This window comes from Chinchilla lanigera, unplaced genomic scaffold, assembly GCF_000276665.1.
Source record: "Chinchilla lanigera isolate Chin_1 unplaced genomic scaffold, ChiLan1.0 scaffold00022, whole genome shotgun sequence".
In the NCBI taxonomy this organism is placed as follows: Eukaryota; Metazoa; Chordata; class Mammalia; order Rodentia; family Chinchillidae; genus Chinchilla; species Chinchilla lanigera.
This window is the reverse complement of record NW_004955423.1, coordinates 21,070,241-21,096,665: the sequence shown is the minus strand read 5'-3', so window position 1 is coordinate 21,096,665 and position 26,425 is coordinate 21,070,241. Positions and strand designations below refer to the sequence as shown.

Here is a 26,425-nt window from a genome sequence, read left to right as displayed (position 1 = left end):
GGGCTGGGGAAAGCTGCAGCGGACCCCGCCGGGCGGGCCGCGCCCCGCGCCCTCCCTTCCCGCGCCCCCGGCCGCAGCAAAGACGCCACGGCGGACCTGAGCGCCTGCCTGTCCCCTTTTCTACCCACGCAAGCTCCGCCCGACCGATCCTCCTCCTGAAAGCCCTTCTGCAACTTCCAAGTGTAAATCACCTGCCCTCCAGTCATCCGCACAGCCACCGCCCTTCACAGGGCCGAGCTGGAAGGTTTTCCTTCCCACTGCGGGACTGTGGACAGTCGAGGGAAGGCCGAGCTGTCCAGGCCCCCAGCGTCACGCCAAGTGTAAACTGAATAGCGGGCGATGTAAGGGAATGGCCGCTTGCGAACAGATCCCGGATGGCTGAACTCAAGGAAGAAACCTCAACTACCACCCCTCCCCTCATCTCGCTCCCCACCCCGGAAAAGCGCGAGGGCCTAGGCGGCTAGAGGCAGGGACAGCCACCGGCTCGCAAAAGTAGAGAAATCAACTTGGCCCTGCCGGGAGAGAGGAGGGGAGAGGCATTCCCTTAGACAGCCTCAGCTGCGGCCTCCCTTACTCATCCTTGCAGGACTGGAATTAAAAACCGCATCTAAATGTTGCGGAGTCCATCCATATAGAAACTTGGCCTGGGAAAAGGAGGCATAATCGTCTAGGATTCGTGTCGTTTAGTTAAGCCAATATTTGATGTACTTTTCACAAGCGTTTTCTCATTTTAACACGAGGATCCTCCAAAGTACTGTTGCTTTAGTATTTCTCTGCTTTTTAGGTGAGGCAACTGAAGCCGAGTTATAGGGCGAGCTCAGTTTGGGAGCAGTTCCCGAGTCCCTTTTGATTTGAAGCAGCTCTTTGGAGACTCCAAATTGCTGTCAGCAGATGAAGATCCACAGCGGTGGAGCACTGCTCTGCCATAAAGGATAAACTTGACCAATCTGTAGGAAAATGGATGCATCCTGAGACCATGAGAAGTGGAATATCAGACGAGTGAGCTTAAACGTCACATGGTTCCTCTTCTATGAGAAACTCCAAACAGAAATAACAAAATAAGAAGCTAGAAAAGAGGAGATCTTTTGCAAAAGGGAAGGACACTTGGAGTGGAGGGGATGTAAAAAGATTTGTTATGTGTACTAACTCCCCAGGAGGAATGTGATCATTATGCACTGCAAACATGTACGAGCGTAAATATTAAAACTGGAGAAGAGAAAAAAATTAATCTAGAGGCCAGTTTTCTCCACAGCTTGGGAGGGCCTGGTTTTTCTGCCTCACACTGTCCAGGAAATAAAGAGTTATAAAATTATTTACAAACTTAATTTCCCCCCATATTTTTAAAAATTAGAGCTAAGTGTATGACACTGTCAGACTGGCAAAAATTACCTTGCAGGACAGGCCGCCAGGGGCTTGCCTTTCGGAGCGATGCCCTGCTCCATGAAAGGGAGCAAGCGGAGCTGAGGACGGTCCGTCACTCCACACTTCTTTTGTGCTCTTGCACCCACCCACAAGATGAATGTTTTGTGTGCTGCCATTTAATGTTTTTTAATTTCTGAGTTATATTCATGAAAATGTCATTATAATAAAAACAGCTTGGAAGGAACAGTAATGCGACTTACTTCTAAAACCTTCCCTAAAATTTTTGTCCTATTGTCAATTAACCTCAAATTCATATTTGGGGAAGTACTTTTCTAGAACAAGGACATTTTAAAAACACCGCTTGATGTTATCTTTAGATTGATGATCTGTGCATTTGGATGCAAGCTCGTATCAAACTGAGTTTTTCTGCAATTAATAAAATATTTTTAAAAATTTTAAGAACATTTCAGGACTCATGCAGCAAAGAAAGTAAAGCTCTTCTCTCTCCAATTATGTTATATTCCACTTCCTTAAAAGTCTTCTACTGCACTGCAACCTGGGATCAAGGGGCCCTCATGAGCCAGTGAGGGTCCGGCCAGGTACCAGTAAAGAATCAGTGCAAGCCTCCTGCATGCACCTTATCGTCAGTGCGTTAAATGTGCTGCGTTTCAGGTTTTCTGTGCAAGCTTCCCTTCTTTCAGCATTTTCTTTCATCTTAAGTCACCTGCTTTGTAGCTATTCACCTTGTAGACAAGCGACTTTGAGGACATGAGGAGGAACACAAGACAGAGCATAGATGGGTTTGGCTTGGCATTTTCGCAGTTAAGGGTCTGCATTGCGCTAATCTGAAACACCACCACCCCCTAGTGACCCAAAGGCAAAATAACATGCAGTACACTTCCAAGATGAGAATTCAAAGGGACTGTGGTATGCTTTCCTTAGAGAACCTGATTTCTTTCCTAGACCTACCCACCAGCCTCTGTTTTCTTTCAAATGCACAAACCTGCATCTCTAATCATTAAATTAGTGGAGGATTAAATGGAAAAACCTCATGTTCAAGTGTTTTTAACTTTTAAAGCATATATTCACCTACTGTTTTAATTTCTTCCAGTCATATTTTAATTCGTAAATTGTTTAACTGTACCCCTCTGGTATAGTTTTATATTTACAACACATCTCAGTATTTAGCTAGTGTGGATTAATTTTGATTTCTATTGAACTTCCATCGATATTAAACATAGATATAAAACAAGATTAAGGGACCCAGGGGTATAGCTCAGAGGTAGAGAGCTCAGTTAGCAGGTACAAAACCATGGGTTTGATCACTAGCACCAAAGAAAGAAAAAAGCAATAATTATCTTCATATAATCAAGTCCATCACTAACTCATGATGGAATATACCTGAAAACTTTGCTACGTGAACTAACAGCTAAGTACTTTGTTATTTACTCATGAGCACTTTGTGTCAGATACGTTCTTACTAAGGAAACAAAAGTGACATGTAAAAGCCAACATTTCTGAAGTTTACATTTTAATGGAGATCTAATTGCTGACAGAAAGTAACTGGGAAAAAATACCCGAAACCAGCACTTTAAGCAGAAGTTGTCTTAGCTGAGTTTCAGTGGATTCAGTCCACGGACAGTAGGCTCCAAGGCACAAGCTGCATGGCAGTGTGGTGGGGACAAACTGCTTACCAAATGGTGGCCAAGCAGGAGACAGAAACACGGAGGAGCCAGGGATGGGTGGCATCACCTTTCTAGAGTGTGCACTGCACTTTGTTGTACTCTCACACATTGCCCTCTCATGGGCTGCTGGCAGGGTCTGTAACCCTGTCACACATTTTGGGTGTGCAGGTGGGGGTGGCTGGCCTTCCAAGCCTTTTGAAATACGGGTGGAAGCATCTATGACCCCAGAACTTTGCCATTTTGTGCCCAAAAAGCCAAAATCATGTGGATGGAACCAGGGTTGGCCACTAGATTGACCCCCCTGGACTGTGGTACTCTTCTCACATGATTTAGTTCTGTACCTTTGAGCCTGTGATGGGTGGGTTCTTGATTTCTGAAATGCCTTCAACATACCTTGTCCCTGTAAAATTACTTGGCTTCTTTTTGATGGTAACCTGTCAGCAACTATCCTCTCCTTTGCCCGTCTTTGCAGGGGCTTCCTTTCTAATGGAAGTGCAAACTTTCTAAACCCATAAGCTCTGTCATTTGCTCCTGATTCTTACTGTAGATTTGGCTAAAAGCAGTTAGCAGTATTCACTCTGAATGCTAGTCTGCCTTTAAATTTCCCCTGCCAGATTAGTTTGCCATTTTTCATCGCAGTCTTTCAGTTTCAGGGCATGGGCAAAATGTATACAGTATTTCCTGCTTGAGTATAACACACAGGGCCTCTAATTCAACTGCCACTGGAGTCCTTGTTTCTAACAGAAACCTCTTTATCCTAGCCTTTACTGCACTCCTTCAGCGTTCTGGTACTCTGAGATCTGACCAGTAACACACATCAAGCACTGCTCACAACATTTTAGGCCTGTCTAGCCTACATTTCCAAATTTTTCCCAACTCCTCTGACAGAACAGTTTCAGAGACTTCTGCATTATATGGTCAGGTATAGTCATTGTAATGAGTTTACTCCTGAGACCAATTTTCTGTATTAGTCACTTTCCCAATGCTGGGACAAAATACCTGACACCCACAATTTAAAAGAAGGGTGAGGTAGTTTGTAGCTCACAATTTCAGTGGGCTCAGTTCAAGGTCAACTTGCTCCAAGGCATAAATGGCACGGCAGAGGAGAGCTGTTCAACGCATGGTGGCCCCGATGCAGAGAGAGGAGAGGAGCTAAGGACAAGAACACACAGTTGCAAGTCATGTCCCCTAAGGACGCTCCCCACCCAATCAGATCCCATGTTGAAACATGAGCCCTTGGGGCCATTTTAAACTGAAACATTTGTGATTGCTAAATTCCAATTAAGAGAGGAAAGGACATGGATCCCAGCAGCACTGGTCTTCTCAGAATGACTTGCCATGAACTCTTTGGAAAACTAGAAACAGTTATTCCAGTATTCATGATCATATGGGCTTTGTCTTAGGAATGCAAGGTAGCTTTAACTTTCAAATATCAATCGATACACAGACACTCGATTAATGAACGAGTTCTGTTCCTGCGACTCGGTCATTAAATAAGTTAGTCTCTAAAAAGGTGTTGTGTACACAGCAACACCTTGGTCCACAAATGCTTGTTTGCAAACAATTCAGTTTGCAAACAAAAGCATTTGGCAAAATTTTGCTTCTGCTTGCAAATTCCACATCGGGCGACAAACACGACCCCTGCGGTCTTCCCCATACCAACACAAATGCGGCTAACCTCCCCCAAATTGTAAAATAAACTAAGCTGATAAATTGAGGTGCCAAAATTCAGGACAAAAATGGTGAAAGTAAACTCCAACTTAATGACTTTTATTTGTATAACTCTTCCATGCAGTACTGTAGTACATAGCCGAACATAAATCTACAGTACTGTACAGTACGATCAGCCAAAACTGTAGTACTGTATAAATGTGCACTGTACAAAACACATCCTGAGGCTCTATGAACAGAATGTACCAAGAACAACAACAAAAAAAGTTGTAAATCCAAGGGGTCCTAGGTCCTAACAGTGCACCTCGGTTTGAAGTCCAGAGTTGTTACACAGGTAGGTCATTACATGAACAATGTCTGTATTAGACATATTATCAAACTATTTCAATGAAAATCATTTGTTTTTTGTATGAACACATGCTCTCCAATAATCATTAAAATAAAGTACAGCAGGCATCACAAATCATCAGGTGGGTTCAGGCAATACTGATCCCTGTCAGAAAAGGTAGGGATGAAAATTATTCAGAAAATCCAGGATACCTTATGACACAGCAATGATATAGAAAGTGCTCAATAATCATGACTGCAAAACAGATGCAACCCAGGTATGATCCTCAGTAAATCAACAGAGCATCTATCCCCGTATATCATCGCATGCCCTTTCCTGGTGTCTTCGCATCTTCAAATGTGCAGTCCTGGCTCATTAATGAAGGAGCTCCTGCAGGTCACTGGAAGACCAATGAGACTAAGGTACTAATAAAATAGCACACAACCACGAACCTCCTTGGCTCTGCAAAAGTAATCGGAAATGCCAAACATCCTTGAGAAGGAAACTGGCTTTAAAGGAGCCACTGCTTTGTCCACCTCTGCAGTAAGTACCTCGGAGGATAGAAATACATATAATGTAGTAAAGGAGCTGACTAGCCTGAAACGTAAGACAAACATTAAACACACAACGTAGTTGCTTGTTTCCTGTGGTTTGGAAGTGTATATACAACCCTTGAAAAATGTGCACACATATGATACATTATCAGTTTCAAAGGTTAACATCACTTCTAAAGAGTCTGTATCTGAGAATTTACCTTCCAATGAATCAGCTTTATCATCACCTGATGAACCGTTGGAAACAAATAGTCCCTAAGAAGCGTGCCAGTACCGAGTGCACCGATGAATTTTTCTAGCCCTTTGGCACAGCTGGTCTGCCTGTATTACGTGAGCAACGAGTCTCATTAGCCTGTGCTGCACACCACTTCCCTTCTGTTAAAAACAGGCAAACTATGTACTTTCTGGAAACGTCAGGTAGCTCATCTTTCCCCCATCAGACATAATGCAAATACACATTTTGATGACAACTCTTTTCATTACTGCAGCTTATTTGCACAGCATGCTTAATGAATGTCCCCCAAATACAACAGGCTATAGGCATTCTTCCTTTAATGAGTTCTGTTCCTGCAACTAGGTCATTAAGTTAAATGGTCACTAAATGAGAAAGTGTATAGAGCAGGTATACAATATGCAGAAAAAAATGCTCAAGGGCAACTCCGTGATAACTTTGCTTTTATCTGCATAACTCTTGCAATGCTCTAATGTGTAATATAAAAACTACAGTACTATACCACATAGCACAAAGAGCAAAAATTGTAGTAGTGTATAAACAACGTGAACTGCACAAAAGACACTAAAGCTTTCAAGATGATGTACAGAAGTGCATCAAAAAAACCAAAAACAAAAATACCAAAGGGCTGTATGAGTGGCAGACAGTAAATTTTAAGTGTGTCTCAGTCTTACATCTGAATAGTCACTAAATGGGTACATCATTAAAGGAAGAATAGCGCTTCTTTGGCAGGAAGAACATACACTAAAAATATTAAAGAACATCTGTAATTACCTTCCCCAAGGCTTTGAAGTCTTTGCTAACTCAAACACCTGAGTGTACTCAATTATTTTGTACTTTCCTCCCACCTTGTTTCCTGAAATGCCTAGTAATTTCTTATTCAAAACTGGATATTGTAGCTACGTACTGTAGTGACTTGATTCCATTTTCTGTGTACTACCGTTTGCGCCACCTGACAGCTGTTTATCTGTATTCAAAGTGCCAATACTGCCCATCCTGTTGTATGCAGCTAATTGTTCTTTGTTGAGTTTTTAAGTTTCCCATACCTGCTTTCTTAGTCTGCAGGTTAACTTGCCCATGCCTCTGTAATTTGCTCATCTGTCAGCAAATTTCAGGTTGATTTAGGCCTGTCAGCATCTTAAGTATCAGTATGCCTTGCATAACAGGGTATTCTGTAACAACTTATGAAAGGACATTTTACCCTTTCTTTGCCTTTTACATTTTACTTGTACATATCTCGTCACATTTTTTTTTTCTCCTAGGAGTTTTTTTTTTTTTTTTTTTGAGACAAGGTCCTCGCTGTGCAGCTCAGGTTGGCCTGAGTTCACTTTGCAGCCCGGGCTGGTGTCGAACCCACAACCCTTCTGCTTCAGCCTCCCAAATGCTGGGATTACACGCATGCCCACCATGCCGGGCATACATTTTCTTTAAATGATTACTTTTTGTATTTACTGTTTGCACATCCTATGATTTGTGGAGATGCAGATTCCCATGGTTTGCTATGCCAAAAGTACCTTTGTTATGAGATGGAATTTTTAAATACTCATATTTCATCTATTATTTTCAAAATATATTTTGTGTACCAGAACAATTTTTTTTTTCAGTACAAGATACTGGATCACCTTTTGGCCTTGCACTGCTTCTGAGAAGTTGGGTCATTATCCCTCTATACAGAAATTTCCTCTTTGGCCGCCTTCTAAAATTTCCTTCTCCTGGCTTCGAGCAATTTGAGTCTTCCATGTGGCTTTTTCTGAGGCTGTCAAGAGCTTCTTGCATGTGTGGTTTCCGCAGTCACTGCCTGTCTGAAGACTTAAGGCCTCTCTATGTGTTCACACATCTGTGCAGCTCCTTTCAGTGCTCTTATGAACACTAGAGTTCTTGTCCTCACATCCACCTCAAGCTGGAGAATACAAGGCTCTACAGAGAAACTGCTTACAGTGAAACTGGCAAGCTCACCCAAGGGAGGCAAGTGGAAAGCAGCATGAACTCCATCTACCTCGTCGCGTTCTCAGATTACACCAGCTTCCACAGCCTCACAGCTAATATACTGAAACGGGGTTTGGTGTGACAGGATACACGTTGACTTCAAGCCCCCTGCTCCTATTTTACCTCTCATCTTCAAATGTGCATATTATCTATTATTTTACTGCATTCATGAAGTAAAAACTTAAGGGACTTACTGTTTCTTCCTTTACAGACTCGCAAAGGCACATCTAGCTAAACCCCACTGGCGCTTCCTAATCACTTATTCACATTAAAAACGCCAAAGTTCGTTATCTCTTTGTCCCGAGGAGGTGATTTCGAACTCTTACTGCCCAGTTTTGTCACCAACTCCCAGGTTAACTCTGTGGCCAGCGATGTAAATGCTTTTGACATTCAGGACTGCTTCATGGTCCAACAAAGTGCATAAGTAAATGTTTCATGTGTAGCTCTCGGCAAAAGTTGCATGCAGCTTTTAAGGAGTCTATCTTACACTGCGGAGCAAATGGACTGGTAACTTGCATGTTTTCTCGGTGAACAAATGGCCTTATTATGCATTAACAGGGCAAAGATAAACTTAAGTCTACCCCACTGGTTTGTATAGTGGTCCTTCTTACAAGTATAAATTCAAAATAAAAGCTTTAGCAACCAAAGCACGTTTCTTGGTAAGCAAGCATGTATTCTGTATTAGCACTGGAGAAAACTGATAAAAATTGTTTAAGGAAAGTATTAGGTATTAGCTGGCTCACCCAATACTGAATGCTTGCTAAAAATGAAAGCCTATGGTCAGGGTAAGGGACCTTAGGGCAAGAGAACCCACCCCTTTCAGGAATTTCACTCCAGTTCTGGGGAAACTCAGAGGCAGCAAGCACGGCATCCTTGTGTCCTCAACAGTCACAAAGCTCGAAGGAGACAGTACTGAGGTGGCGGCAGTGTGTTCTCACTTACACGGCTAACCTCAGATCGCGCTAAGAACCCTAACTTCAGGGGAGGTGTGAATCCTGGAAAAGAAAACATGACCTTTTTATCGTATGCAAATGGTTTGTTTAATTCTGGATGGCACTGAAAGGTGGTACACAAAGAAATGACACAAACCAAATTTTTCAATAGTTCAGAAGATTCTGGAATCTAAGACTCAATGCTCAATGTAACAAACTAAGCACTATTGAAACCTGTACACCACAGGACATTCTAGGAAGCAAATGCAATATCCCCACCGACACCGAAGATTAGGAAGTATTATCAGTTCTAGATAAATGAGATTGTTTCAAGTGAAAGGCAAATGGAAAATCTCAAGGTTCCCCAAAGTACTGATGTTGTCAGTGTAAAATGTGATAGTAGACTGGTTTGACATTTAAAAATGATACAGGAGGCAGATACATACATTCGGTGCTCTGTAAAAAATTAATCATCATGAAAAACTTCTGCATATGTAAAAACCATGTATACACATACCTAACCACAAACATGGGGTGGGAGTAAAGATGGCCAATGCCTGCTGTATACTTATGTACCAGACACTAGTGCAAGCACTTATAGAATCTCATCAAGTTCCTAGGAGATGGTCCTGCCACTTAATGGGCGTGATACCTTATGCAGCAATCTTTCCCGGGGTCAGTCACTACAAACTAAAACTTAAGTACTTTCAGTTCAATGGGAGAAACAGATTAAAACCAACTTTACTTCTGCATCACATTCACTAAACCAAACTTTACCTATTACATTCAGATTGAGGTATTCAGCCTTTGTGGTGACCTGACAACGGGGCACAGACATTTGTCAAGAAGGTACAAAACTGCCTTAGTTCTGGGTTCAATACCAACAACTTCAAGTAATTATTGTTTTCAGTGTTCAATGTGTTCCAGCTTAATTCTGGCAGGATTATCACAAGTTTCTTCTTTTTCTCCAAGGCTCCCCACATAGTCTTCCTGGATCTCTGAAAACATGATGTCTTCAGTGTTTTAAGCTAAGCTCACTTTACTCATCTAAAAACTTGTCCTTTAAGACTGATGATTTTAATTTTTCAGACTTTATCTCTAAAGTCCAAAGACCTTTCCTCCACTAAATTGAGATCTTTAACAATTAATTTACCTAGGTATTATAAGTATTATTTCCATACCTTTTATTTGGCTAACCATTTAGAAACACAAACACACATACACACATCTTAATTTGTACGTTGACGACATGCTACAATATCCTGTACTCTAACCAAGCACCCAGTTAATTCAATGTGGCTGGAAAGAAACAACATAGTGTTTACTGATCACTCTCAATCTGAGTCCAATGTCCCATCACTCCCGATGTAAATATCCAGGCTCCTATTTAAGATTAAAACTACCTTCCTCAGCATCACCACTGTTGTAGGTCATTCCCTTTCCCTATGTGACAGCTATCCAATAATTCTCCCCTCACTTGCTCCATCATTCGTTTTGTTTCTATTGGAAAACAGAGGTATGTCTCACAGGACACAGGACACAATGTGGAAGAACCCTCAATGGCCGAGGCTGGAACAATGAGCAACAAATAAATAGAACGAGCACCTATGGACATAGACTGAAAGAGATTTTTTAAGAATAATTCTGAATAGCTATAGATATCCACTTCCAATAAGAGGTGGAGCTTAATTCCCCCAATTGTACAGGGGTGGAGCGCAATTAGTAAAACTTTAATTAAATAAAAAAATTAACTACAGTGGTAATTCAGGCAAACCCTACCGCACTGAGATGACGGTTACCATCTCCGCAGGTGTGGATGTTCTGTGCCACGCACAGATGTGACAGGTGCCGCTTCTCTGTGTTCATTCCGAACACCCACCACCCCAAGTGTGGTAATGAGCAAAGTACAGTCACATCTGAAGTGGAGTAGGGACATTCTACAGGACACGTGGACATTATTTCTCCAAGCCACCAAAAGCAAAATGAAAAAGTCAGAAAATAGAGACTAGGAAAACAACACACTGCACGCAATATGGTACTGCAGACTGGATCTTGGAAGAGATTAATGGGAAAAATGACAAAATCAAGTAAAATCCAGAGCAGAATTAGTATACTAACGCTGGCTTCTGGGTTTTGGAAAACACAGTAACATAAGATGGTAACAGAGGAACCTGGGTGGAGGTGTTTTGGAAACTCCTCTCTACAGTATTTGCAACTTTTCCAGGGTGTGTACCTTGTAATGACTGACTGAAATTACAGCTTCTTTACCAAGTTATTAGATTAAAAATATCTGAAGAATTGGCTTAACAATCTCATACTTATTTTCCTAAAGATTTTATTTTGTTTTCCATAGAGGTAACACTGCAATCTCTCATCAAACATGAGGTGAGTCCCAAATAGCTTGCCTGCAGGTCCCCTGAACAAGTGCTTAACTCCCTGATAGTTTAACCTAATTTTCTTGGTCATTGTGCAAAGATGGTCTTAGGTTTATAGACCTATTCTTAACTTGGGGATTTGTAACTGGATACCATCCAATATTGGTCAGAAGAAACGCTGCCAAAGGGAAACTTAAGAAAAGTCTGCAGTTAAATAGATAGCTGTTGGATGTCATAATAAAGTGATAATTTAAGAGTAATTCAGGAAGCAAACTAGGATATTCTTTTTTTTTTTTTAATGTGGGTACTGGGAATTGAACTTATGACCTTGTACTTTGCCGGGCAGGCACTTGTACCACTGAGCTATATCCCCAGCCCTTAGGATATTCTATTCATCACAAGAAAGAGGTGTGTACAGTTCCAGTGGAAATTGAATCTATCAAGGTCACAACTGAAAATTCTGAGTACCCAACAAGGTTGTGCAGTGATCTCGGCTTTTGAATGTTTAAGACCAAGCATTCATACATAAAAAGCAAATACAAAGAGGTTATAAACTAAACAGTTCAAAGGAAAACTGAAGCGAGGTTAAAAATGCACATTTGGTCACAGCTTAAAAATCTCTAGTTTATTTCTAACAAACACCACTTGATACTTGACTCACAGACTTTATTTACATTTTTCTACAGCATCATTTCCTTATGAAATGAACTAGTACAGCTTAGTTAAACCAAATGAAATCATAATGATCTGAATTGTCTGTCAACTCCTATTAGCTAAATTCATAATCTTGCAATTGCTTAGTACAGTTTTAAATACAGAAAGCACAAGAATAAACCAATGGTAACATGTAGAATCTAGATGATCATCTGGCCAACTTAGAAGGCGGACTTTCAAAAAGTCTGAGGCACAATTACAAGAGTAAAAGTTCTTGTGCAACCTAGTAAATGTAGCAAGGACAATTAAGACATAAAAAACATGGGAAAGCTCATTGTAAAAATATTATCAAAATATTTCTACATAAGATATTTTGATTTCATCTTTATATCAGCTGAAAACACTTTAAAGTAAAAAACAAATATAATTGTGTTTGATCTGTCTACTAAACACCTTGTTTTTATTTAAACTGTGGTAGATAATGTTAAAAAACAAGAGAAATCAGGACCCCATAACAAAAAGACCCCAAGCACAACTGTTGATTTCCCTTCATATACTTACCTTGCATTGTCACTGAAGATACTGTTAAGAGAAACCTTATTTTCAAACCAGAAAACAAAAGGGAGCTCAACTGACCAGATTTTAACTGAGAAATAAAACTTTGAAAAGCATTTTAAGCCATAAGTTTTCTCATGTAAAAATGAAAAAGGACTCTTGTTTTCATCATGCAGAAACAAGCATTCAATTGCCATTCAGGAGAACATACTAGTATAGTCAGTAACTTCAGTATGTCAATAACTTCAGTTTGAAGTTACACATCTCAAGGTAAACATTCAATTCACACATCTCTGTTGGCCCTTCCCCCAAAAAAGAAATACACTTCAAAACCTTTCTTCAATTTGTTCCTCAAGTACAACTTAGCCTTTTCTATCCCATTGTATTTGGTAACGAGATTTTTTTTTTTTTAAAAGGACACTGCACAAACCTTTTTAAACTTTTACTCAGGACAAACCTTATGAAATACAAGCAACCATATTAGCAGAAAACTGATAAATTATTAAGGGTTTCTTTCCTTGCCCAAATTACGGGTCAGGAAGGCAAATGAATAACACCTTATGCTTTCTGCAATCCACAAGATTTGTCTGCATTAAATGTGGTGACGCAAAACTGGTATAAAACTATGTAAAAGAAAGACGATGATTCTAAGGCACCCTCAGCACAGGGGAAATTTCCAGTTGGTTGCTTTAAAATTTAGTTTAAATTTTTATGGCAGGAATCACTCTGACACAGGCTCAAAACACAAACAGTTTAAGTTCTTTTCTAGGTCAACATAGCACGTTTTTTCCAGAGTACTTGTTGAAGCTGAAATGGTTTTAGGGGAATGAATGTAAATAATGAAAAAAAGAGCTTTTATTTGGGTGCATTATGGCTTAAAATGCAATTTACTATTAATTTCACAAATAAACACATTGTATTATTCTGAAAAACAATAAAGGCATGCACCTCTACTAGCAGATTTAGCACTTCTGACCAAGTAAGACATCAACTTCTTAAAAACTGTTTCATGCACTGTACTGGATGTTTTTTTAGGATGTAAATTTTAATACATTATTTCTTTTTTGAACTTGAACGGGAACCAGAATGGGATGATCCAGAAGATGACCTGTGGTGCCTGTAAGACATAATGGAGACAGCAGGCAACCTAGTAAGCTGGAGATGGACGTCAGCATTCACTCTAAAAGACTACAAACAACTGAACACGCTGATGCTGGCAAAAGGAATAATTGAAAATTAAGATGTACGCTTACAAAAACAAAATTATCTATTTAGACGTCAAATGTGAGCCCAGTAATGGGTATAATTGTGCTCAAAATCCTGTACAATTTAAAAGTTTCTTCTCATTTCAAAATATAGCCACCTCTCAATTATTTAGGTAATGAAGAAAAGCCTTGCAAAAATGCATAAAGTTACACATAATGTACAACAGAGACATGTAAACTCGGTACGGGAAGTGTAACTACACCAGCTTCTCCACTATACTTCATCCAGTGTAATAAGCCTACATGGAAAACAGATACAGCAAGGCTTCTGATTGTGTATGAGAAAATATATTCATAATTAATTAAGTTTTGGAAATCTAGGTCAAACAAAATGACTGTACAATTAGTTATAGTGTTATATTCATGCAGCTAATATGAATAATTCAATATCAACCTGGGTAAAGTAGTGGTGTTCCGTAGGGGTTGGCCCTGGGCTCAGGGTTGTTTAGTGTTTTCACCAATCACCTGGCTTATGGAATAGAGAACATGTTCATTAAGTTTAGATGACAACAAACTAGGGGGTCATATGTGGCTAAGATAAAAATTTGCGGAAGTGATAAGAAAGCAACAGAATGAATTTCACTCAAGTACAGGGTAATTTTCTTACAAAGAAACAAATACACATAAACAAGACGATGTGTAATCATAGTATCAAAATGTGAAGAAGTAAAATTAATCATTCTGTATAAGTAGGGATGAGATAATACTACTGTTGAACCCAGCTATTATCATTCTTTATACTTCCTTTTATAAACTAAGAGGATACGGATAATCTGCAAAATTATGAATGAAACCATTAAAATGATTAATTAGACACTGAGAACCACTAAAAAAAAACCTGAGTCTTATAAGCCTGTTGCAGAAATGGCTGACAGGTAACAATTGCACTCCTCAAATTTTAAAATGTCAATACAAAGTAATTTAGTAAAGTAATTTAGTAAAGACACTTCTTTTAAAAAAAGAAGAAGCTCTGAGGAATAATTTCCTTACAGATAAAGGGCAGGAAACAATTTGCTATGGAAACCCACTTACACATATTTAAAGGGCAGATTGCCAGTGACCTGAAATTTTAACGTTTTATTAAATGCCCTAGAATCCCTACCATTTTGAATACTTAATTAAAAATACCATAATTAATATAAAAATTAACTTGCAAATTACTTCAACATACAGCTTCTGAATTGCAATCTTTAGAAGACAAAAATAACCGAGAGTTGGCTATAGTAATGTGAATGGAAAAAAAATTTAAACAATAAAACAATCAGAGAATATTTTGCTCTACAACTTATTTCTAAACTTGATTCAAGTCAAAGCTAAACAAAGTAATCTTGTTTTTGATCTTTTAAAGATAAATATAATTTAAAGTTGGAACAAAGGAGGAAGATACCTAACTCCTGACTACAAAATCTATTAAGTACACTTTAAGAACATCCATTCTTATTTCTACAGAAACCCAAACCTTTCGGGTGACCGTGATCTTGTTCGTCTTTTTTTTCGATCACCAGGAGAAGAAGATCTAGAACGACTTCTCTTTCTGTTCCTCTCAGGAGAAGATGACGAACTCGAATAAGATCTTTTTCGTGGGGAAGAAGAGCCCCTGTGGGACCTGGAGCTGGATCTTCATTGATTGAGAAACAAATCAAACATTTCATTAAAAAAAGAAATGAAGAAGATTGTTCAGTTTCCAAAATTAAGCAAACAGAATTTGTAACTATGAAATTTTAATAAAAAAGAATACTTACTGCTTATACTCAACAGAAGACTTCTGGATCAACCATGAAAATACTCTACTTAAATACAATTATTTTAATTTCCTCTCTTTTTAAGAGCCTAAGTATTCATTGCTTGTAACTGAAAATCACATTATAGAGGATTTATTTTTTTCTACGCTTATAAAGCTTTTCAATTGCAAGTACATACGTAGTTAAAATCAACAGATTAACTGCAGTTGTGTGTTTTAATATTCAGAAAATACCTCTTTGCATTTGGGTAGAATGTATGTTATATACAACTTCCTGAAGAAAGTACAAGTAATATTTCCTACTGGAATTATGCAACTCATTAATTAAGATGTTACAGAAAAACAAGAGATTTGCTATAGGAACAAGAACAAACATTAACTATAAGAAACTGCAAAATATTCAAAGAAAAAAATGAATAATTTTAAGACTTGATTTATAGTCACACTATTTATTTTTATGAAGTAATATTATTTATGAAATATGACGTGTTGACATTCACATGTTTCAGGCAGAAATAAATGTGCAATAATTCAATGCAAATTTTTTCTTCATTTACATATTTTGGTTGAAGGAATTTAGCTCAAACTTCCCAAAAAATTCACCTTTGGGCTTAAAATAAAACCAGAAAGCCCAAAAGGAGAATTCTTTGGAAAGTTATGAGCAATAAAAATGTTTGGGAAGAATATGAAGGTTGTTCTGTAAGCCTTAATTACAAGTGTTTGCCAAAGGGAATACCAAAACGTAAGGATTTTTACTTAAAAGGCATTAAAATAAAAAAAAATCTAATATGAATACATAAGAAAAAATACTTGTTCTCTATTTTGTATTGACTTAATACAGATGTGCATATCATTCTTTTCTCTGTAACATGGTTAAACTATACTTGCCCTGAAATGCTACTTTTGACTCAAATAAGCTATTAATTAAGTACTCTTATGAAACTGCAATGTGAATTTCCATGTTACGTTGGATTTCAGTGTTTTTCCGTACTTACGTTAATGCCTTTAGTACACAATCAATAAGTTAAATTAAAAATAAAGGCAGGACATTTTGACTAGTATTTGTAGAGAGCAAATACTAGTTTAGACAAATTATTTCTCCTTTATGGTTTAAACACAACTGTAGGTTAACAGCAATGATTAAGACCGTGCCCTACCCAACCTAATCAACCGTACTGTACTTAATGTTTTTTTTTTTTTTTTTTTTTTTTTTTGAGGCAGGATCTCCCTATGCAGTTTAGGCTGGCCTCAGACTCTTGGCAATTCTCCTGCCTCAGCCTCCTGAGCACTAGGATTACAAGTTTGCATCACGATGCCCAGCTTTACTTGATTTAGTTTTAAGAGGGATGTTTTTTCTACAAATACTGCTGTTTATAAAATTGTTTAAAATTACAGAGAAGTGAAAATATGTCCATAACACTCATCATAAACTTTATGTAATATAAGTAACAAAGTTGCTTCTGTTAATATTTCCCTTGCAAAACAAACCCTGTTTTGAGGCAGTTATTTTTTTCTTTTAATAATAAAATTTTCATTTACAGTATGTATTAATTTTGCTTCAAGTAATTTACAAAAAGTGTAATATACTTGAGATCTGATCGTAAGACTTGGTTCACCTTCCTGTTTCACAGCTTATTACCAAAATAACCAACCTTGGACACACCATGTAAAATAGCCACCTTACGTCAATCATGGGAATGTCTTGGCACATTGCTGGCAATGGAAACATTTCATGGTGAGAAAATTAAGCTGAGGCAAGTGCATTAATTTTCTAATGCTGAAATAAAAATTGACAAGTAGAAGCAAAATAAGGGAGAAAAAAGCAGCAACACCTTCTGCAGCCTAGTTTTTCTCTCTGCTTTACAGAGAGATGCTACCTCATTCACCTTGATTTCGACCCACGAGATCTCGAACGTTCTCTGGAACTGGAACGAGATCTTGACTGCGAACTGGAAGAACTTCTTGAACGGGACCTGGAACAACATGGAAGCATTTTTTTTTCCAGGACCACTTAACTGACCTTTGTGATATGAACACTGAAAGAAAAATATGCATTAGCGTTCATTTTCATGTAAAAAGTAACTTTGTAAGATACATTTCTTCAAAGTATTTTAACAAAGCTTTTTATTTTAATAAAAATCATTTAAGAATCAACTATTACTTTTTTACTCTGACTAAATTACATTAAAATCACTAGTCACTCAGGACTAACACATCCAGAAGACAGAATGTATAGTTTATTATTTAATTTCTCTACAGTGTTCCTAAAACTTATTCTATTTCCTTGGTGTTTACCTAGCGTTACATGTTAAATGCAAGCACATGTATATTGATCATTATGCTTTCCTATGTACTGTTAGGGGACTAAAATGTACTAATAATCCTGCCAGTTACACATAAAAATTCACCTAACTCACATCTTTAATTTGTTCCTACAGAGATTGTTATATTTTTTTCTGAAAATTATTTTATAATCACTTATGCTTTCAGGCTTTATATTGCATTCAATTAATGAATACTTAATATTAAAAGTTATGTTCTAATACTTTATTCCTAAATACAATGAAAATTCAATGACCACGGTATCATTCACAAATAGGATTTTTCAAGGGAAGGCTATTTACGGCACTGCTTTTCTCTTAGCTAAAAGTTTTTTATGTGTAAAATCAGAGAACATGTATTTCACATGACCAAACAAAAGAACACTGAAGTGCAGCACTAACTGAGTCTTCTTTTTTTATTCCTGGACATCCCAAAATTTTGAGTAGAAGTCAACAGAACTGGAAAGCTGAGTGAGTTCCTTTATTGGGAATACTGACATCAAACTGAAGTATTAAAACACTGTCTAACAAGCAGTTACCCTGACAACGCCTAGGAAATCTCTGCACTAGCTTCTCACATCTTTAGTAAGCAAATCTCTCATTTACTTAATGGAAGCTACTTAGATACTTAAACATCCTTATATCTAGTGACTTAATTGTCCTAACTTTTTCAGTAAAAGGCATGATGTTAAAATAGGGGAAGGAAGTTTCATATTAAGATTTTGCATTTCTGAAAATACTGAACAATATCTACAGGGTACCAAGATTTTTGCACAGTCTTTTAAACGGTGACATCAGTGAAAATTTTTAAAGTACAAAGTAAAGCTATTTAGTTTAAAAAAAATTATAAATAAAGAAGTTAGATACTGACATTTTGATTGGTGTTACCCTTGACCTGTACCCGTTTACCTGGACCTAGACCTTGAACTTGAGGGGGAGGATGAACGTGATGAAGAGCGTGAAGATCGAGACTTTGATCGACTTCTTCTATTAGATTTCTTTTTATTACTATCTTCTTCTTCACTGGCATCAAGATTATATTTTGAGAGGTCAGCATCATCTTCATCCTCATCCTAATAAAAATTTAATAACATATTTAGACATTTAGGTATCTGTGCTATCTACTAGGAAAGATGAGTAGGTCCACGTGGCAGGAGAAATCTCTGTATGGATGTATCATCAACGTCGCAAACAAAATTCATTCCCAGTTCTGGAATTTATCTATTAATTGTTCATATCAGGTAAACAGATTTGATTAGTGTCTCAGTTCAGATGTAAACCTAGAAGTCATATTCATTTCCTCTTCTGTCACAACCCATTATCATTTATTAAGTTAGTCACAGCACTTTCAATTCTAGCTCCTTCAAAGTCCCTTATTCTACCACCTTTGGTCTGAGTTAGGAATTTTGTTCTTTTTTTCTCTAATATTGTAGCAATCTCTTAGTTCACCTCCCTAACTCTGGAAATTTTCTTTGCTTCTCTAGTATCTCCGCTTGTGGAGACTCATCACCTTGAAGAACAAACCGTACAAACGTAACTCGTTTGAGTCTTAAACACTTGCACTTCAGAGCCTCTTATGATCAGACTCCCCGAACTTAGTTAAGGGCCGGACCACAAAACGACACAGTCTGGCCTCACAGATACCCATCACTAAAGAAAGTGGGGGGCTGCTCTCCTTTGCTCTAACCACAGTGGCCTGTGTATGGTATTTTTTTGAATATTGCTGGCTTACTTCCTACTTATAGAAACTGTACGTGTTGTCTTTCCGAAGGTGCTCTTCCCCAGCTCCTGGGGTATCTGTTGGCCTTACCACGTCTTCCATAACGTGCTATCTACAACCTTCTTCATTTACATGTGCCTCCTACAGAGAAGGATGGTTCTGTCTTGAGCACTATTACATCTTCAAAACAAACTGCTCAAGGGGGTGGAAAGCCCACCCTTTGTGAGCACGTATCTCCACAAAAGGTCCATGGATGTTGGAAGTACTCATCATATAGTGGCTCAAACAAGAAAAGGGGAAGTTGGACATGGAAACCACTTACCTCATCTAATTTATATTTAGAAAGATCTGCATCCTCATCCTCTTCTTCTCCCTCTGATTCTTTATCATCAACTTCCTTTAATATAGATGCAGGACCAACTGCCTTCCCTCTATACTTTTTCTTTTTACGTCCAAACTAGAGAAAACAGTTTCAACGTATTTTTATAAGCTGAAAATGCATTGTAATTAGTATTTTATAAAAAATTATTTTTAATATTATTTAAGGCAGTTATGGTTTCCCGGAAAATAGTAAGTTAGCTGGAAAAGTCTCAAACTGTACTTACAAAAATGATATCTGAAAATATATATACACATATTTTTTACCTCTTCCTTCCTTCCTTGTTTTCTCCTTTCTCTCACCCTACCCTTTCCTTTTGAGTGGTTTCTTTCCCTTTCCCCTTTCACAATATCTAGTGTACCTTTTGGATTCTGTTTACTTTTTCAGTCTCTTACATTAGGGAGACAATATGAGGTTTACACATAATTTCTGTTGGTTTATTGAAAGGAACAGTTAAGGCCTAATTTTTTTATCAATTTTACATGCTTGTATCTGACAATCTGAACAACTACTTTGAAGAGAATAGTATGCAATGTAACAACCATTGTTGATTTCCTATCATGTGGTTTTGAAATTGTTTATTGTTTTTATTTTTTTATTTTAAAAAATAAAAGAAAAACATATTAATAGACAGACATCCATTTACAAAATAGCACAAGAACAATATAAACAAAACAGAGTTACAGACAAAGTTGTAAGACATTAACCATGGTTGTTCTATTACTTATTGATGTCTTCAAAGTGGTTTCTCAGGAAAACAAATAGACACATACAAGATTGATCAAACAAGTAATCATTAACTGTTCCTTTCTGTAGAGCAACAGAGGACAATACTACAACTATGTTGGCTATCCTGTACATACATACTTACATAATTTCCCCTTCTTTCCTTTCTCTTTGCCCACATCCCAGTTGCCCTTTACTTTTGAACATTTTTCTTTCATTTCACAGTGTTTATCATACCTCTTAGTTTTTATTCACTCTTTCAGGTCTTACACTACTGACACAATACGTGCTTACACTTGCAGTTCTGATTTATTTCACTTATTGTCTCTAGTTGTAACCATTTACCTATAAAAGCCTAGAGTTTACCTTTCTTTATAGCTGAGTAATATTCCATTATGTAAAAGTACCACAATTTTTTTATCCAATCCTCAGTGGATGGACATGTGGGTTGCTTTCATCATTTAGGAATTACAAATTGCGCTGGTATGAACATACGTGCACACATATCGCTGTGATATGATGTTTTCAGATCTTCTGGGATGTGTATTGTTTTTACTGTTTTATTTTTATTCTCTTTAAAGTAACAAAAAATTCCTTTGCACTGAAGATATTTTCTAACATATTTTTCGAGCTCGTATTTAATCTGTACTTATATAACTTACCTCATCATATTCTCCATCAGATTCTTCTCTTTCTATATATTCAACATTTTCTCTTTCATTAAAACCACCACCATATCCTAAAAAAGGATGTAAGAATTCATTTAAGTAACATTATGTTCACATTACTTGCAAAAAACAAAATCTAATCAATGGCAGTTGCCTATCCATCTGGTACATTACTACTCTTTTAAAAGCTACTTAGAAGTCACTACTCAGACCAGTCTCAAAGTTATGTATCTTAGTTGGAAAGTCAAATGACTATACTAGATCCCTTCAATTTCAAACTGTCCTATACAAAAAAATTTATGAAATATATAAATAGAAAAATTTCCTTAAGCTTCTGTTATTATCATTTTAAAAGGACTTCCACTGATACTGTATATTAATTCTGGGAAGAGTACGCCCAATAAGAATCATGAATTAAATTTCACTGTTTTCCAACTAGAGAGAGTCTGAAATCTTTTGATAAACTGAAATTTTCCTGAGATAAAATGTTGTGAGTTACTAAACAGAACTTTAAAAATTCTTACTTTGTAACTCCTAAAAAAATTATGGTAAATATAAAGATAGAATAAAAGCCATCCTTTGCCCTTGTTATAACTGCTTTTAATGTAATTGCTTTTTAGTAGATGGTTAAGTTACTCATTGTCTGAAGTATAATGCTTCAGGTTAAAAATATTCTATTAAAAAGTGATTAAGACTAGGAAATCACTATTCTCTGATCAAGAATAAACAGTTTAACAGGTCACATATTCCAGAGCAGTACTAGTGTAAGGCCAGTGATTCCCATGTTTAAGGACTTCAAGAACCAGCAAAATGACTTTCTGTTTGCCAGACCTCAGCATTTAAAAAACAAGCTCATATTTTTATTTTACTTTCTAGAAGAAAAGTCACACCAGTAAAACATCTTTTCTCTCTTTATTGTATTCTTTTGCAGCAAACACTTTCATATTTTCCCATTCTTTCCTACAACCTACGAAAGTTTGCTGAAAACAAAGATATTAAGGTATGTAATATTAACTTGTACAACAAAGCCAACCCATGAACTCTTTCCATGAACATGGAAAACACAGAAGTTTTCTACCACAAGAAAACACGAATGTCATTTGCACTGAATAGGTGAATTAGAGAATGGTATGTATGCTTCCTTCAGTTCTATTACTTTAAAACCACAAAAATGTAAAAAATTTTGCTTCTATTCTTGTCACCTCCCCACTGCACTTCTCTCTACAAAAATCAGACAAATTAGAGAGTAAGTCACTTCGCGACTATAATCAGCAATAGCAAAGACTGGTAGCTAGGAAAGTAGGAAAGGTTCAGGACATCAGAAGGGTGGAAAGAGTAAATCAAGTGAGAGGGTAACCAAACGTAAGTGGTGCCAGCTACATTTTACTTGACTTTCACTTGTGCAACTGTGAAACTTTAAAGGAGTTACAATGTACATCAAAGAGAAATTAAATGAAGTTAGTTTCTTGAGATTGTAATTTTACAAACTATTAAAGAGTTTAAAATTTAACCCTAAAAGCAATCAAAAAGGTTTTAAACAAAAGGAGTTTTCAGTCTGGAAAAACACACAAACACCCACCCAGCTCTTTGGCTGCAACTGGGCAGATTGGTTTTTCATGACAAAACAGTGCAACACACGTCATTTTTACACAATTGAAAACGCTGAATGCTAAGTCAGATTTGAGTTATACAGAATTTGAGTTAAAACATGGTTGGGCTAACTGCTGACAGCGGGAAAAACTAAGTTCTGCCAGGTAAATAGCTGCATTTTACTGCTGACAACACAGAGCTAGTGGTAAACTATTCCTTAGGCCGATGATTACCAAACATCACCCAAATAACTGATAGGTTTCTGGGACCCATCTGCAAAGAATTTCAAAAGTTCTATGCTCTTTAGAATTTGTATTTTTAGTTTCTCAGATGATTCTAGCACACATGGTCAAGTTTGAGAATTACTGCCTGAGCTTCAGAGGAAAACTTTCAAGGTGCCCCTTTGCCCTTGTTGTACCAGGAAATCAAATGAATAGAAAATACTGTATCATTACCAATTAACCAGTGAGGGACCAGTTGGTGAGCTTATCTAAAAATAGTAATATCTCCACATAGGGCTCCCTACCTGTGATTTATAAACTAAAATTATAAAACAAAATTTATAAAAAAATACATATGAGGACAAATTTGTCAATGAAACTGAAGGACAGAATAAGCAGCATCCTCAATTAGTACTACTGCTCTTCTGAGAAGGTACTGTTATGATTCATTCAATTTTTAGTTCTTTTAGAAATCATTTAGTTAAAATGTGGTTGTTTTACCTGTTCTTTCTTCTAATTTAGCATACTTTGGAGTGTTACACATGTTACACTCTGATCTTCTGGCCCAATTCACGTTACTGCAACTACAAAAATAAAACATATTGTATCAGAAGCCTATAATACAATATTAGAAAAACAAATTATTAGATGCTCTGAATTTCAAAAGACAAATTCGGATGAAATCATTGTCAAAAACCATGTGCTCTAAGAGAAACTATAAAGCAAGAAAACGTACTGGTCCACAGAGTGTGGGTCCCAACAAGGAACCGGATGACTTAGGCAGAGAATAAAACCTATACAGCATGAAGAATGCTGTCATGACTTTGAAAAATACACAAATTGTTAACTACTTCAAGTTAAAAATTTCAGTAATTTTTTAGTCTCTAAATTCAACTCAAAGAAGAGTAGGTCATAACCTTCAAAGTTAAATTCCGCTCCCCCCCCCCCCCCCCCCCCCGCTGAATCATAAGCACCAAATTCCACAGCATACCAAATCTACTGACAACATGTTCCAAGAAAATTTTTCACTACTAATTTAACATCTATAGGATTGGGAATTAATGTAAGACCTCTTCTGATTCAGTCCTCTTTCATACATGTTGGATTCATTTGCATGGCAGAACAGAAAGAAGTTGAGAAAATCACAACAGAACTAAGTCCAAAGCTGAAAACAAGTATTAAGAAACCTATCTAATTAAGAATAATATTTTTATGCTAGGCAACTTACAATTCTAAAATTCCTCTTTAAAAAGACAAAATGAATTTTGTGATGTATTTCACATTAATAGAAGTTAAAAACTCTGAATTTTATAAGTTTAAACTTTTAATATACCATACCCTTTCTGATTAGCTCACCCTAAACAATTATTTACTGATACACATAGCCCATTATAGTAACAACTAGTATTAGTTTTAAAACATAAAAAGAATACCTAAAATTTCTCTTCACTACACTTAAAATGGGAAATAAACTAAATAACAACCAAAAGACCTCTAGTAACAGTTGGGAAATTTAATAACCAGTGACTGGCTACATTATACTTTGAACAATCATTTGAAACACATACGTTTTACACTGCCAGTCATTGGCACTAAATAGGCCTCGGCTCTTTTCTGCCAGGGTCTTCCCTATTTCAGTGCCCCCAGCTTTCATCATCTTGGCCTCGGTTGTTTTCTCTGAAAAGAGAAAAATAATGCAATATGAATCCAGGAGAAACACATTCCTTGTACATACAGGATCAATACGACCTTCCTTAAATACTTACCCCGACCACATCGATTACAGCTGGTTCTTCTAGCGAAGTTTACATTTCCACATCTGGAAAATTGAAAAGCTTTTAGAAATATTGCTTAAGTAAGTAAAATGGTTACATTTTTATGCATTCTAATTACACATTCTGAATCTGGAAATTCATCTGAATCATGTTAATGTAAACTATAAAAAACTTCACAATTCAATAGAAAAAAACAATACATGAATTAGAAAGTTAGGAGGAAAAAACTGATCTGGAGTCAAAACCCAGAAACTCTGATTTTCCCTTTCTAGTTATATCACGCTGGTTATTCACTGCCTTTGTGCTTTGGTATCCCTATATTAGTACATATCCTTAATTAGAATGAAGCCCTCTTACCCAGTTAAAATGAGAACTGACTCTTTAACAATTACTGACAAGCGATCAGCAATATTGACAAGAGTAAGACAGATACAAAAATGTGTAAGTTTTATAATAAATACAAAATCCTAGGGGTGGACCAATGGAGAGGAAATTGATAAAGGAGACAGGGCTTCACAGAACTTGATAAAATGTTCTTTTTACAGGCAGAATGTGAAATGGTAAAAAGAAAGACTGTACTAACTGAAAACGTAGATTCAATAATAAATAATTGAGTTTTATGGAATATTTGCCAAACCTGAAACCCAAAAGACAAATACACAACCAATAACCTCAACACAGGAGTTACAGTATAACTTTATGCCTGCAGTTAACAAACAGAACTAAAATTAATTCATTCACATTATCTTACTTGTGTATATCTGTACCAGCAAAAGCATGTCAAACGTTATGACATAGACCGCTTAAGTTAAAAAAAAAAAAAGACCAAGATGTTACAGTAAAAATACATTTGTCAAGTACGAAATGACATTAAACTGAAAAACTCAACAATTTTTAGGTTGTTTTTCTCCCTAAAAAAAGTATTCAAGACCCGAGGAAGTGTTGAAAATATACTCTGAAAAACATCCCCCTGCATTTATACTTATTTTTCAAAGTAAGTTTAAACGCACAGGATTATGTATTTCACTCTTAGGATTCCCACCTCAATGTCCAGGTGCGCTGTCACTAAACAGACAACAGCACATCACTCTGCGGGTGACTAAAAACACAAGCCAGTTCATATTACGAGTCAAGACTTGCGTTTCTTCACGTTTTGTTAATATCGAACCACTCCTAACAGCTACCAATTAATGAGCACACGCTACACTTACGTCATCGCTCAACGCACATGTGTTAGTCCTGGTGTTCATTACACGGCAGTGACTCTCTCCCTATTTTTAAAACGAAATTAAGTAACTTCCTTCGAGGTACGCGGTCCCTAATGCGAGCGAAGGGAAACCCGAGTTCGTTCCGCACCGGTTTCCCCTTTTAACCGTGGACTCTAACTTAGGGACGCGAGCGAACGCGCGCGCCTGAGCAGGTGCGGTGCATCACACACCGCTCCGATCCTTGCAAACAGCGACGCCTCCGTCGGCGCCGCCGTCAAGAAGCGCTGACAGCCCCACTCAGGGCGCCCCGCGTTCAGGGACAGCGTCAGGGCGCAGAGCCGCACGCGCGCGGGCTCCAAAGCCGGCGCCGAGCTCGGCTCGCGGAGGGAAATTAAAGATCGCGAAGCGAGCCAGGTGGGAGTCTCCCGCCCGCAGGCGCAGACGCGGACGGGCGGTGGGGCGCACACGCGTGCCCGC

At 37.5% G+C, this 26,425-nt stretch overlaps 1 protein-coding gene across 3 annotated transcripts in view; it reads right to left on the bottom strand.

Annotated features, from left to right (window-relative positions):
- Nucleotides 1-4,801: 4,801 nt before the first annotated feature.
- Zranb2 (zinc finger, RAN-binding domain containing 2) overlaps nucleotides 4,802-26,425 on the bottom strand; it is a 22,044-nt gene continuing 420 nt past the window's right edge. The window contains exons 1-10 of one of the 3 annotated variants that reach the window (XM_013514515.1): nucleotides 25,952-26,137; nucleotides 24,732-24,784; nucleotides 24,534-24,642; nucleotides 23,467-23,549; nucleotides 21,149-21,225; nucleotides 19,704-19,838; nucleotides 18,571-18,734; nucleotides 17,227-17,313; nucleotides 15,059-15,217; nucleotides 4,802-13,451 (exon numbers count right to left, since the gene is read on the bottom strand). In XM_013514515.1, the coding sequence (XP_013369969.1) occupies nucleotides 13,388-13,451; nucleotides 15,059-15,217; nucleotides 17,227-17,313; nucleotides 18,571-18,734; nucleotides 19,704-19,838; nucleotides 21,149-21,225; nucleotides 23,467-23,549; nucleotides 24,534-24,642; nucleotides 24,732-24,784; nucleotides 25,952-25,956 (936 nt within the window). In that variant the 5' untranslated portion in view covers nucleotides 25,957-26,137 and the 3' untranslated portion in view covers nucleotides 4,802-13,387. Of the gene's footprint in view, nucleotides 13,452-13,993; nucleotides 14,069-15,058; nucleotides 15,218-17,226; nucleotides 17,314-18,570; nucleotides 18,735-19,703; nucleotides 19,839-21,148; nucleotides 21,226-23,466; nucleotides 23,550-24,533; nucleotides 24,643-24,731; nucleotides 24,785-25,951; nucleotides 26,138-26,425 lie in introns of those variants that run through there. The other 2 variants (XM_013514514.1, XM_005415390.2) reach the window with 2 other exon arrangements.